This window comes from Panthera onca, chromosome A1 (assembly GCF_046562875.1).
Source record: "Panthera onca isolate mPanOnc1 chromosome A1, mPanOnc1 haplotype 2, whole genome shotgun sequence".
NCBI classification, from domain to species: Eukaryota; Metazoa; Chordata; class Mammalia; order Carnivora; family Felidae; genus Panthera; species Panthera onca.
The window spans coordinates 86,378,256-86,393,524 of NC_138339.1; the positions used below are offsets into that span (position 1 = coordinate 86,378,256).

At 35.9% G+C, this 15,269-nt stretch overlaps 1 protein-coding gene across 3 annotated transcripts in view; it reads right to left on the reverse strand.

The window, feature by feature from the left end:
- ADGRV1 (adhesion G protein-coupled receptor V1) overlaps positions 1–15,269 on the reverse strand; it is a 565,435-nt gene that overhangs the window by 449,333 nt on the left and 100,833 nt on the right. For all 3 annotated transcript variants that reach the window (XM_078448177.2, XM_078448183.2, XM_078448190.2), the window contains exons 26-32: positions 12,485–12,565; positions 10,989–11,128; positions 8,081–8,690; positions 4,743–4,958; positions 3,007–3,222; positions 2,125–2,369; positions 707–888 (exon numbers count right to left, since the gene is read on the reverse strand). In XM_078448177.2, the coding sequence (XP_078304303.2) occupies positions 707–888; positions 2,125–2,369; positions 3,007–3,222; positions 4,743–4,958; positions 8,081–8,690; positions 10,989–11,128; positions 12,485–12,565 (1,690 nt within the window). The remainder of the gene's footprint in view (positions 1–706; positions 889–2,124; positions 2,370–3,006; positions 3,223–4,742; positions 4,959–8,080; positions 8,691–10,988; positions 11,129–12,484; positions 12,566–15,269) is intronic.

A 15,269-nucleotide genomic window follows, 5' to 3' on the forward strand; every position in this document is an offset into this window, starting at 1 on the left:
GGAGTTTTTACTTTTTTTAAGTGTAAAAGTAATAGTACAAATGCAACCATGTTTCTTAATTATATTTGTTATTCAACATTTTACTTTCTCATGTAAGGGAATCCTGCTGGTTTGCAATTAAACAATAGTTACTCTTAACCAAGCTATTCAAAGATAGCCAAATCATATCCATTTCAGAATTACTGAACAGAATTAGAAAATGAATTTTCATTACCAGATTTCACAGAAACAAAGTAATAACGATAATGGCATGAGTTCATTTTAAGGAAATGTAATTACTTGCCACAAATTCCCAACACCTCATTTTTCTATTTCTGAAGGAGCTCGGTGAACTGTATGCTGCCTCACACACACACATGCAGAAAACACAACCACTTCATACAGCATCTGAATATTCTTTAATTTGGAAGCTAGTTGTATTTAAGTTCTAATTCAAAAAAACCAGAGATTAAAGCAGTAACTTTCTGTGGTTAGAAAGCCCAATGATGTATAATCTATTATCCATTTCACTAAGAATAGGTATGATAAATATATTGGGTTCTTCATATTAATAGGCATAATTCAATTAACAAATTACCATAACCTAGAAAATAATTTATATTTTATAATAACCACAAAACCTAAATTATTTAATTGCACAAGAGGTCACTTCCTACCACCGACAAGCCCCATCCCCCCCACAGACAGAAGCCATTAGTTCATATACCTTCGCCTGACAGTTATGTTAGCACAGGAACTTCGCTCCAGAGGCTCTTGAACACGATAAACCGACTGAACAAAGGCTACTGTACCATAAGGATTATCATTGGCAGGAATAATAATATTTGCCACTCGATCTAACCCAATAGTACCTCCACCAGAGGCATCAGTTAGCTGCACTTGGATAACCTAAAAATACAGTGAAAATTTCCTTAACAGAATCCCAGTTCTGAAATTAAAATAACAATGATGCAGTGGGAGAGGAGGGGGAATCAAACATATAATCCATACAAAAACAAGGACAAAATATAATGTAATATGAATGGACTCAAAGAAACTCCCATTACATTTATAAACCCAACATGTAACAGAATAATCCATTATCAACTTTTAATAATAAAGCACAATTATATATAATAAACACAGGATACTTAAATTCCTTAATATTCAGCAATATAATCTTGGGAATCAATTTTTAGATCCTTGTTTATAGTTACCATTTCAGTAATACATTTTATGTTCATTATATACATTTTTTTTTTATTTAGGGAAAATATTGCATGTATGTTTTATAAGTAATCTATTATGCTTTATTTTCCACATTATCTTAAATGGAAATTCTCTAACAAAATGTAAAACAAAAGACATCATATCATAATGCCACCTAATTTAGAGAGAAGGAAAGAGAAATGTTTTATCTGTATTAACTAATATCCAATATTTTAGAACTGAATAATGACATAATTATCACTCAAGTGAAATGTTATGGACTTCCTTTCTATAAAAATCTGATTCTATTACAGAATAAATGCCATTAAAAGTAATTTAATGAGACCTAGGCTTTAATAATACTTGAATTTCATAATATAAAATTATCTTTAGCTAATATATATTAATAATGAACCAACTTTCCACTGAGGCTCTATTTTTATTTGCCACCTAGCTTATTTACCATGAAATATCAGGTAGATATGTCTAACGTGGTATCTGCCATATACTAAATTCTCAAAACTATTGAAGAATAAATAAAGAAGTAGAAAATCAAAATCTAAATTTAATTAACATCAACTGGCTAGCACTCAAGCTAAAAGGGAATCTAGATACAAACAAATTAACAGTTTATATGGAAAAATGTATAAATATACATGTTAAATCTATAAATATGTATATTTAATCATTCAATGAAAATGTTGAAAATACAATGTAATTGCACAAAAAACTTATAAAATTCAATATGTACAAGAACTTTTTCTAGAATATTCTTGCTTTTGTTATCTGTAAAAATCACTACCATATTTTGAAAATTCTTGTAGAAATAATTAACTTGACATTCTCTATAAATGCCACAATAAGAGCCATCTGTTCTAGTCACTATAAGACAAGGTATGATTTACAGTGTCATTCTATACTAGCCATTCCTCTCACCTCTTCGATCTCCGGAACGTCGTCAGCCAGGACCTCTAACAACAAGGTTTGAATGGTTTCCCCAGGGGCAAAGGTCACATTACCTGAGACAACTTGCAGGTCACCAGTAGCAAGCTGTCCATTAATGGTGGCGACCCACTGAACAGTAACATTGCCGAGTGTCCCAGAATTTCGAATTATTGGCAGGTTTACCTTCACTGAGTTAAACTCAGGTTCCTCTACAATAAGTTTAGTAATCTGAAAACCTGAAGGGCAGAACAGAGTTCATTTCAAATACAAAGTGAAACTGAGGCAACACAGAGCTAACCATTATTACCCTATAGTTGATTCTTTTTTTCCCTTAAGCAGTCTTTCAAAATTTCCAAATTATTGTTCTCTATGATAGAAACAGAAACCACAAACTCAGGATCCCACAAGGCCAGGCATATACCAGTCATGAGTGAAGTGGGTCTACTAAGTTCTGTGGCTAATTGCACAGCAGAAGCCTGGATCAAAGAGGCAGCTGTTAGTTTGTACCCACAACTGATGCTATGCAGAAGGAGGCTCAGTGTTGTCAGATTTCCTGCTAATCATGAAAGCCCAGAAATCCAAACTTTTGTGTAAATTTCTGTAAGTTAATTTTTGAAAAAATTGTCTAAGATCCACAAAACACATCTCGAGGTCATATCGGACTTAAAAGCCTAAAAGTTTGTCCCTTACATATTTATGCTAAGACGTTGATTCCTTTTAATAACCACTAAGCACTGCGAGTGAGGGTGTACAGGTATCCTATGTTATCAGCAACAGCAGGTTAAAAAGAGAAACATGATCAAGTTAATCCTAAGTCCCTAAAAAGAAAGAAATGTATGATCTATATCAATGAGTTAAAACTAGTTTGGTTACCAAATAATCCATAGGGGTCATCAGAGGCCTCAATGATAATGATCGCCTCTGTTAACACCCCTAATTTGGCTCCTCCTGTTGTCTCATTCAGCAGTTGCACAAGAAAAGATTCTTCCAGTTCAGGGTAGATGTCATTAATGATGTATATTGGCACAGCTTTACTGGTTTCCCCTTCTAGCAAGACCACATCCGATGAAGCTATGCTATAATCTTCACCTATAAAGATAAATAGCAAAATGCTAAGACAATTCCCTAATATGGTAATAAACATGCCATATACTAGTGAAATATTATGATGTATCAAATTTCACGGACATACTTGTAAAGCTTTTTTAAGGACAATGACTACATATACTCTAAACAAAATGATTTTACCTCTCTTCCCAGAAAAAATGGGTTTGAGATCATAAAATAATGAAAAAGACCTCCAAAAGATGTTCAAGTTTATCCTTTCCCTTTTAGTAAAATGCATACATAATTTCTTCTATTTGTCACTAGACATAAATGTCAATACAGACAAAAGAGATGATATGGCTATGGACTCAGACAAAGATACACAGTCATCCATTACCACAAGATAACCCCTTATCTACAAAAGCAAAAGAAAATGTGTACAATACTTTTAAAACGAAAAAGAGAACTAGAATCCTGACCTCACTAGAAAGAAATTATACTGGGTACAGATACAGGCATGTCTGCATTATCAATGTTACCGCTGGAAACTATGGGCTTTCCTATAAAACTGGATTAAAAGCTGCTACTGCATACTGCTCAGGATGGCAGGAGCTTTGTTCCTGGTCAAAGCCTGGGTAGGGAAAGGAGAGAGTCCTCTTATGAAGCCTAAGGGCTAATTTCCTAGAACACTGATTCATCCCCACTGTTTGTCAAGATGTAAGGCCCTGTATAGACAGTCAGGTATTCCTCAGTCAGACTACCTAAGATATACGTGTGCACATGCGCACATATGCACACACACATGCATGCATACACACACACACACACACACACACACACACACCCCACTTAGGAACTAAGTGGGCCTTGTTTATTACCTTTTCAAGCAAATATCATATCCAAATGATTTATTTCAAAAGGTCAAGCATGTTATCCTGTCCATTCACACGCCCGTTCCTCTGAGTGCATGCTAGAAAGATTCTAACTGAATAGCTCTCTGGCAAATCTCCATCTAGATGCTATAACCGCACCAACAAAAAAGGCAGTCCCCTAATGCTTGCATTTGGCAATGAAATCATTTTGCTTACCCAGAATAGTTAATGCAAGCCATTGCCTCTTCCACATTCTTCATAAATAAATAAACAAGCAAGATAAATGGGTTGAGAGTCAAGACTGTTGCCAAGCACTGCAATCATGTGGCTGCACATTTTATCCTGCATTCCTCAGGATCATTTACACATGAATCCCTTTCAAAAAACTAAAAAGTACACATAGAGAAAGCCTAACAATATTTTCCTTAGTTTACTTTTCGTTGGTACGTGCATATTTTGGTCATTTTAACTTTAAAGTTCATATATAATTTTGCTAACATTTCTCAAGAATTCTGCAAAACTGGTGCCATAAATGCAAGATAAAAGCTCTACATTTATGCCTTTAAAAAGATGCAAGAGAACTATTGTTTTCTAGTTGATTTTTCTCACTACATCTCTAAGTGGCTTTGTTAATTAAGAATATAATTTCCCTCTAAAACACTTCACTGCTCCTTGGATGTCTCTTCTCACCCGCCACTGCAGTTATTGGCACGGCTTTAAACTTCACAGAAACATCTGCAAATGCTCCTCCTGCTCTAGTCACATTGATAATGGGTCCAACGTGATTTTCTGCCACTCGAACAACTGGTGCCGAGAGCTGAAGAGTTCCAAATGCATCGTCATTGGCAATGATGATTAGATGAGCAATGGTTTCGACCTTAGGCCCAAGGCGTGGGGAATTTGGAACTGAAAGAAGAAAAGCTAATGTATCAAAATTCTACAAACTGGCCAAAAGTTACCAGGAAGCCTCAGCAGCAAGATCAGCCAAATGAGAGCTTCATTTGGTATTTTCTCTACTATGTATATCAAAAAACATTTACTGACTCTTATGTACTGGCACTCATCTAGACACTAGGGAAACAAAAATAAATTAAACAGAAAGTCCCTACTCTCTTTTAGCTTTACATTCTAGAGAGATTTTTATTATAGAATCTCTAGCAGAGGAATAGTCACCCTGCAGGAATAATTTAATAAGTATTGGAAATTTGTCAAAAGGCAAAAAATGATTCGAGTGTGACTAATCATCACTTTGCATAATATTAAAACAGATAATGATGACACCTACAGAATTATGCTCTTCTAATTAGTTACCAGCATGCCATAAAATTTTTTTAAAAACAGCATTTCAGTTACAAAATTGAGTAGGAAAGTAATTAAGCTTCGTGCCCTCAAAGACCAGCTGCAAATCATCATTCTCTAATTAAATTACTGCCTCTCTGTGTCCCTGTCCTTGCTCACAAACCTGTTCCTCTCTGCCCCCTCTCAGTTAACACTCACTCAACTACCTTGGCCAGAAAGCAGTCAGCCTCAATGCTGTCTAACACTGATTCAATCAATTGTGCTCAGTACTTTCAAGGCTTTCTTCTCACTTGCCCCTGATTTTAAACACATGACCTTCCACAAACCCTCCCTAATTTATTTTCTAGGTTCAATTTCAACCAGCACCCTTGACAAAACTACATAACAAGAGACCTTTCAACACAAACGAAGCATCAACAAACTCTTATTAGCAGTAAACAATTTTGAGTTGGTAAACTCTCTAACGATTGTAGTACTTGGACATGTGTGATAATAATAAAATTTAACATTTTCTGAGAATTTAATCTAAAAACAATAACACCATTTAATTTCAGTGGTATAGGCCGAGACCATGCTAAATTGTATCACAGTTAAAATCAAAATCAAAAATAATGATTTATTGATAATGAATCAATATAATATAATTAAATTCAACTAGATTAGGCAAGAATTTGCCTGGCATTGTTTGAAGCATTTTTCTTGTATCAAGTTATTTAATCCCCACACTCTATGGGGCAGCTAACATTGTCCACATTTTACAGATGAGGAATCAGAGGCACAAAGATGGGGAGGAAGTCACATATCATGCTAGCACTTGGCGGACACATCAAGAGGCATCCTGTAAGGGGCTGTCTAAATCTCTCATTCCCCACAGACAATTCCACATCAAACCAGGTATAAAACCTTCAATTACCCACAACTGTTCATTCTGCGCTATGCTCTTACCCACGTGCTGATCACCTCTTGTCTTACTGCTCTCCTCAAAATTAATGAGTATACGCAGAGCACAGCAAGAGAGACCCTGCTGGGTCCTACACTGATTTTGTCTATTAAAATTTAGTCACTATCACACAGATTTGCATTTAATTGTTCTTTAATTATTTCACATCATATCTTACACCTATTGTGAGTTGCCCCAAGTACGCTGCCTGGTTCCAGGAACATATCAAACATAAAACATATAGTGATTGTTTCTCCCATCCTACAGCACATTGATATTCTGCATATACCATGCTATTAACAATAATTGTTCATACCTACTGAATGCTTACCAGGTGCCAGACACTGTATTCATTTTCACATATATGACTGTATTTAAGTCCCATGGTATTTCTGTACAATAGGTAAGGAAACTGGGGGCCACAAAAAGATTATGCCCAATAGTTCATTACTGTAAATTGGAATATTAGTTCTCTTAACACCAACGCCCAAAGCCCTAGCTACCACTGTATGTGATACTCCCTTCCAGGTTTATTTCTATCTTATTCAATAAACTGTGAGTTCCTTGAAAACAAGGCATTTTTTAAATTCTTAATTAATAAGATTAATCACTGGGTTGTATTACAAATTTTAACTAATCTTAAATCTTAAATCTTAAAAAAAGGGATGGGGTATTGTGTGAGAATTTTAACCTTGACTGTAATCTGAACACTTAATGTGAGCAGTTGTCCTATAAAGTAAATTTCCTTCTATAATCCTGGACTACAGTTACTTACATTGTGGACAAGAATGCTGCTCACTATATAGTATAACCGTCCAGGTATTACAGTAAGGTGAAGAAATTTATTTATGAGAAAACTTAATTTATATGGCAAAACACAGTCAACATGTAGCTCTTGGAATATTACTTTTGGAATATGTAATTCCAGCTTCCTTAAGAAGGTTTTGTTTTCTTATAAATATTGCCGTAAAACCGATGTTAAATTAATATCAAATTAATGCCACTAATCTTCCTTGTTCCCTTATTCCAGGAATTCTAGATTTTTCTCTTTATTTAAAAACACGTTTCTAAAAGTTACATGGCCGCTTAGAGAGATATTAACACAATAACCGCTTTCAGGTCCACAAGCATCAGGCATGCTCTCTACCAGTAGCCACCAGACTCTCTACAAAGCCACTGAGCCACAACCCCAAGGGGAGTGGCTGCTACTTTTCAAAAGAAGTTGCTGCGCCAGATCTTCTGTCCAACGTGCGTCACTCCTCATTCTTATCCCCAACTAGTGCCTTCTTCTCAACTCTCAGTGACTCACAAATTTACAGGATTTCTTACTGCTACACAATCCTGTCCCCCTCCCCTCATGCAGTTGCTGGATCTACATACTCATCACCAAAGAGGCTACATGAGTTAGGGAATCTTCCAGAGTGGATCAAAGTGAGGGAGGCTCAGGATCTTACTTACTACCAGGACTGTCCCTGAAATCCCCAGATTAATTCTAGAATGATTTTGAAGCTGTAATACATAATACAATAGTACTAAAGGTCACTCGCACGGGATTACATAGAAGCTTTTAAAAATTTAGTCTGGGAACATTAGAGACCTGTAGAACATGACTTCTTGTTTTCAAGTGTCCCACTTCCATTTGCCTTATAGATCAACTTTTGTATGATGATGCTTTCAGAGTCAGAGCTTACTATTTTTAGAGAATTTTCTGCTATACCCAATTCTTAATTTATTATTTTAGGATTCTTACCTCAATAATAATAATAAAAACACACTAGTGGTTACTTACTTGGGCGATTCTGTACTTTCTCTATTAAAGTAGAGTTGAGGAGTTCAACAAACACAGACTCCGACCTTTCTGGTTCATCATCATCCAAAACTGAAATAGTTATGGTTGCCTCACTCTGATTGGCTCTGAAAAGAGCAAATCCAGAAGCTGGCATATAGTCTCTTCCTTGAGTTGCTCTGGCTATACTGGGTGGAAAATAAGGTGGTTTTTCCATATCATCCAGTGTTGCATATGTGACTATGACTTTTCCCATGAGGCCTTTTAACCTTATCACTGATAGTGTGATATTCTGGGTTGCTTCTTCAACTTTGATAGGCCTATTTTTCTCGGAAAAGATGAAGACCCCACAAGGATCATCACTAGCCAAAACTGTTAATGTGGCATTAGTGTGAACTCCCAAAGAGCCACTGGACACACTGATGATTGACACAGAGAAGGCCTTATCCAGTTCTGGATCTTCATCCGGAAGTATTTCCACTGTGATGTTGACACTCTTCTGCCCAATCTCAAATGTGACATTGCCAGAGGTGAAGGCAAGATCGCCATCAGGATCAGAGTCTATGCTCCAAAGCAAAGTCACTTGAGACAGAGCTCCATGGTTTCTCAGAATCTAGAAGATATTTAATGGTAAAATGTATTAAAAGAGGGATTAAAGTGATTGATTTAGAGGTTTTTAAATATAGAATGATAGCAGTATACTCAATTTTTATTTTATTCTTTATAAGTTGTTATCAATAATATAAGATTCTAGGGGCACCTGGGTGGCTCAGGTGGTTAAGTGTCCGACTTCAGCTCAGTTCATGATCTCCCAGCTTGTGGGTTTCAGCTCCACGTTGAGCTCTGTGCTCACAGCTCAGAGCCTGGAGCTTGCTTCGGCTTCTGTGTCTCTCCCTCTCTCTCCCCCTCCCCCTTCTCATTCTCTGTCCAAAAAATAAATAAACATTTAAAAAAAGAGACTATAAGATTCTTGATGGCAGGGAAGAAGTACTACCCATCTTTGAAGACCCTCAGAGAGTCAACTTAAAAAGTGATGTTGCATGAAGCTACAAATTGACTGAATATTTTTAGCTTCTAACTAAACTACCTACAGCTGTATCTTTTCTGCAATATTAGTAATGAAGCAAATGTAATTAATAATTTATTATATATGTATATATTTTTTTACAGTTTATTTATTTATTTTGAGAGACACAGAGAGAGCACAAGCAGGGGAGGAGCAGAGAGAGAGGGAGAATCCCAAGCAGGTTCCATACCACCAGTGCGGAGTTCAATGCGGGGCTCGAACCCACAAAATGTGAAAACATGACCTGAGCTGAAATCAAGACTCAAATGCCCAACCAACTGAGCCACCCAGGTGCCCCTATAATTTATTATATTTAAATACACTCATGAATATTTTTGTTTTTACTGCAAGATGGTATACCCTTCCTTGTAAGGAATAATGAATGATATTTTCTGAAAAGTTAGACAAAAACTCATTTCGGAAAACAAATTATTTCCTTTTATCTTCAATGTAATATGGAAAACTCACCAAAAAAAGTATTTCACCCAAGGTTTGATAAAATATATTTAAGAAGAAATGCTTTTGCCAGTAACATGTTAAGAAGAGTAAAGAGGTTTAAAATTACTCCAAGTCCCAAATAATAATTTTTATTTATACTTAAATCTGAATGTTAATCAGAGTAACATTCAAGACAACAATTTTATAAAACTTGATCCCTTCTTTTCTTTTTTTCTTTTTTGAATAATTAGTTATCCTTTCTAATATTGAATATCTGCCACAAGAGTGCTAAGGGATGTATTTTGAGTGATCTTTCTTCATTATTTACATAACATTTGAGGAAGGTGAGCAAGCTTCTAGCTCATGCCAGTTGTTTAACAATAGAATACTGCTTAATTCCTAACTGGAACAAAGCAGTGTAGGAAGTACACCTACACCTACACACACACACACACACACACACACACACACACACCCCCCATAGAGAGTTTTCATTATTAGTGCTGTTCATAAATGTTTTGGATTTTCTTTCTCTTTGGGAGAGAGATGAGATAGGATTGCATCTTTCTACCCGTTAACATTAGGCACTGCCATGTAACTTGCTTTGACCACAAAAGTGTAAATGGAAATGTTATGAATCACAAGAAACTATAAGAGCCAGTATGAGGTTCTCTACATCCACATTCCCACCCCTCCCTACAACCCTCCCACCCCACCAACCACCATGAAGACAGAAGGACTCACTGAGCTGTTCCCTCTGTATCCTTGATCCCTCAATGACTGACAACTGCTAAGTTAAGTTGCAGATATACCATGAGTGGAAAAACAAATCTTTGTTATATTAAGCCACTGAGCTTTAGGAGACATTTTTTACCACAGCCTAAGCGAATTAGTACAACATCTATATAAAATATCACTTGTATAGCTCCACTATATTCCTTAAAGAGTTAGGATTCCTCAGAATCACAAGATAAATTTATATGCAAAACTACATAAAAAGACAAATCTTTATTCAAATCCCTATTCAATGATCAATTTGTACTGTATGTACCACTAGGCTCATTCCCCTCTACCTAAAAAGGAAAAAAAAAATAACATAAAGAACACCTTCATAATACAATAAAACAGCTTTAAAAGAAGACAAAGTGGGGGCGCGTAGGTGGCTCAGTCGGTTGAGCATCTGACTCTTGGTTTTGGCTCAGGTCATGATCTCATGGTTCATGGGTTCGAGCCCTGGGTTGGGCTCTGCTCTGGCAAGGAGGAGCCTGCCTGGCATTCTCTCTCTCCCCCTCTCTCCACTCCTCCCCTGCTCACACACTCTCTCTCTCTCAAAATAAATAAGTACACTTTGGGAAAAAAATAAAAGTAGACAAAATGTCTAAGGCTGCAGGGAAAAAATGTACTCACATTTAATGTAACAGTGCTGTACCCATCTTCTGGTTCAGTTCCAGTGACAAAGAGTGACTCAGGGCTAAATTCAAATACACCATGAGCATGGTCAGAGGCTGCAATTGTCACTAGAATTTGTGAAGCCACTCCTAGACTGGCTGCATGAATAAGTTCCAACAAATAGCAAGAAAATGTTAATAAGTAATTTGCAAACCAAAAGAAAAGCCAAGGAACAACTTTTTGAAAAGAGTTGTTCCATTCATTGAGTACGTTCTAATTTGTTTTAGAAAGAAAGGCAGACACAAATGGTTGCCACACATATTCATGCTTTTATGACCTTTCTCTATTTTGGCACCAACGTGATATACAAGTGCTGTATAAGCACTTGGAGATGAATAAGGAAAACTTGTTTTTCTTTTTCTCCCCTATGAAAGAGAACATTCTTCCACACGGAGTATATGAGGAAAGTCTCCCACAACCTTTGCTGACCTCAGAAGAACATGAGCCAAATGACTTTTGCCTTTATGAAAGAGTTTCCCTATGATTTTCATCAATCTGGCTAAACAGATTCTTGGTTTCTAGGGCTATTTTTTCAACATATTATAATACTACAGATCTACCTCTCTTGGCCCCAAATATTCTAATCTTGTAACTAAAGAGGTGCCAATATCTAAAGAAGTACTGAATTATTTCCTAAGACGTATGTTCAACTTTTATGTTGTATTAATATAGGCAGACAAGAAAAAATGAGGAATTCCAAAAGTAACAGAGTAATGAAATACAGTGGCTCCATGAGGCATTGATGGAAGTTAGGAATGAGAGGGGTAGGAACATGAGTTCTGACCCTAAAATATAAAACCTGAAATTGTGAAAAGGAACATCTGAAGATTAGAAAGAGTTCTCCCTCAAGAAATAAGTATTCTATTTGTTTTCTCCCAATACAAAAAAAAAATGCTGAATCATAGTGGCATATGAATCTACTTCAAATGCATTCTCTTTTCAGTATATCCTCCCAATGATTGGCAACTAATTCTCCCCATTTATTGCCTCCTTAATTTCTTTTTCCCATATATTTTGATTAAATGCTACATACAAAGACTGCTGGTTCTTTTTGCAAATAAGCATGATACATTTAACATGACAATATAAATGTTCTATTTATCTCTTTTTAAGTATTCAAAGCTATGTAAAAGATTTTCAAAAATCATTTTATAAATGATATTCAAGCAAAATTTCTATTACAAGTAGAATCAGGAAACCGACTGTATTGGGTTCATACAAAGAAAAGTCTGGGCTTTGGAGGCAGGCAAGAATTTGATTCTGGCTTGATCACTTGCCTAGCTAGGTAACTGTAACACAGAGCAAATAATACTTCAAAAAGTTGCTGTTATGGTTAATGAGAAAACATGTAAAGGACCTGCACATAGTAGGCGTAAATAATTGGTTAGTATTGTTGTCTCTGCAAAGTTAAAATAAAATGCAGACTAGTACAGGGCCTTGGAACAGCTGCTTACCATGTTTGTGAATAGTTGGAAGGAAGAATTCCATGTCCCCGTCACCACTACCACTGCCATCAACCCTAAAGAATTCAGTCACTTCACAAGGAGACACAGAGACACACACACCCACACAATACACATTGACACAGTGAGAAAATGGAGAGCTCTTAAAACATATCCAGAAAAGAGGAAAATGTAGTAATAGTCACCCAATGACATGCATTCTTCCATAGAAAATAAATTATTTTAAATGGTAAAAGTATAATATTAGTCAAGCTACCAATTTATTAAAAATTCATCCAGAGCTTTAGGAAATATTCCATGTAAATAAGTTGTAAATTGGTATTTCTCATTTCTGCCAACTTGACCAGTTTTCTTTTTAAATCACTTACTTAAAGCAATGTATATTGTTTTTAACATTTTAAATATTTTTAAAATATTTGTGGTTGTGTATAACCACAGTTAGGCCTATACGACTATGACAGAGTCACCTTACCATACACAAGAATCAAACTCAAAATTAGGGAAATGTGCCCAACGTTTCCCTCCAGCCATACGTTCAAATTCCCACTTTATTTTCCATCCTCAGACTTGAGCACCCTTTTGCCACTGACATGGTAGAAAGAAGCCTCGGCAAGTGGTGTAAAACCGTCTACTTCACACCTGGCTGTGAGAGATACCCACTGGAAAACCTTCAGCAAGTCATTAAACCTCTTGGTATCTCAGTTTTCTCACCTCTAAAATGTACTGCTTTGTACAGAACTGTTGTAAAGACCAAACAAATAATGTAAAGAATAAAGTACTTCAGCAATATGTAAAGACTATGATAAAGAGAAAGTAGTATTACCTTCACTTCCAATACATCTTATACCCCCCTCATTAATTTATCAAATGTTTACAAACAAAGAAGAAAGGAAGGGTAGTAATGGTAGCAGTAGAAAAGAAGAGGAGTAAGAGAAGAAAGTCCACATCCATACCTATATGCCTGACTGACGTGCTATTTTAAAATCTCCCCTGCTCTTCTGTTCCTCCCCTCAACAGGAATGGGATACACTAGACATGAGAATTTACAACATCACGCATCTGAAATCACCTTAGAGACTTAAGAGACAAAATGAATTTTAGGGAATATCCAGTGCATCCCCTATATTACCTACACATCATGAGAGATGGTGAAGTTCAACACCAATGTACCCTGAATAACATAAAATATCTATGTGGGTGGCTATCAAAAGAATTTAACTCCCCACAATACTGCACTTCTTAGGCAGTCCCTAGCTATGACTCAGAATAGAAGCTGGTACCTAGATCCCTTTACCTCCGATCCCAACTCACTGAGGGGAAAATGAGACTGTCTGCCACTATTGCTTCTAATGAGAATGCAAAACTGGTTTTCAAATGAGTACCCATGCCCAATTAACATGTAACAGAACAGTGCATATTCTAAACATATGGGGAGAAGTTTCTACATAAAATCACTATGGTGACAAATATTACTTCTGAAGATATTTAATGTTACTTATTAATCAATAATGATCACTAACATTTTCTCTATTAAATACATACTACTAGCTACAAGGGATACAAAGAACAACTTTTCACCTATTTTATAGTGACCTCTAATTAATGAAGTCCTGTCATGAAAATAATGATTCAGACATGCGAGTAATTGTCTCTGGAGGACAAACAAGGCTGGCATTTTTACATGTCGCTCTCCAAAAAAGGCCATTCAGCATATTTATACTGTTCTATGCAGTCAACCAACCTGTGGCACTATTTAGTCCCTTTCCTGCCTTGGCCTCCTTTGCTTTCACCCTGGGCTTTGTGAACACAGGGAAAGGAAATGTGGGGAAATCCTGCATACTTACTCCAAAGTCTCATTACACAGTAAAAGACAATTTTAATATTTCTATTTTACTCACTCTCTCCCTTTGGATGGCTTATACAGTATTGTAACTTTCTTCACTAAAACATGAAGATAATAACAAGATGATAATACAAGGTTTTGTAACGGAAGAAAATGTCCTGCTGATTCCATACCAATTCTCAATTTCTTACATTTATAAAGGGAATATGATGCACATCATATATATTCTATAACACCCCAAGCAGTACCTGAATATCAAATACATTAACACTTCAGCAAAGAAATCTATATAAATAGTTCATCCAAATGGGATAAAGACTATAAATAGCCTCTCTCCAGTGCAGATGGGTTTTGCCACAAAATGAATTCTGACTCCAAAAATCTATGAAAATTGGAGATTTTGAATATCATAATTGAAGACAAAGTACTGCTGACCTGTTTTATTGATAATCACCTCATAATAAATTAACTGAAAGGACTAGTTTTTACCTGGACTACATGTGGAAATAGCTCTGAAGGAGCTACTATGAAAATCCAAAAGTGGGAGAAAGGAAAGATGTGATTTTAGGGGCACCTACTACAAATGACAACTATGATTTGGTGAATGAGAACAATTATACTACTTCATGCTAAAAGCACATCTACTTTAGGAAAAGACCAATGGGTAATAAAAGGGGAAAAAACAATACGAACAGATGGTGTCCTTACAATAAACGTTAGAAATATTAACTCAGAATTAACCAACCTCACAGCAAAAGTCTATGTAAATAAAACTATGAGTTGAATATTGATTTCTAAAACCAATATTCTAACTTTATGTGGAAAGATGGAAATTTTCTTTTTACCAATAAAAGAAAGGGACTCTCCATCAGAAAATGCCTACCATACAATTATTAGTATATTAGTAATTATTAATCTTCAGGGTGCTCTTTC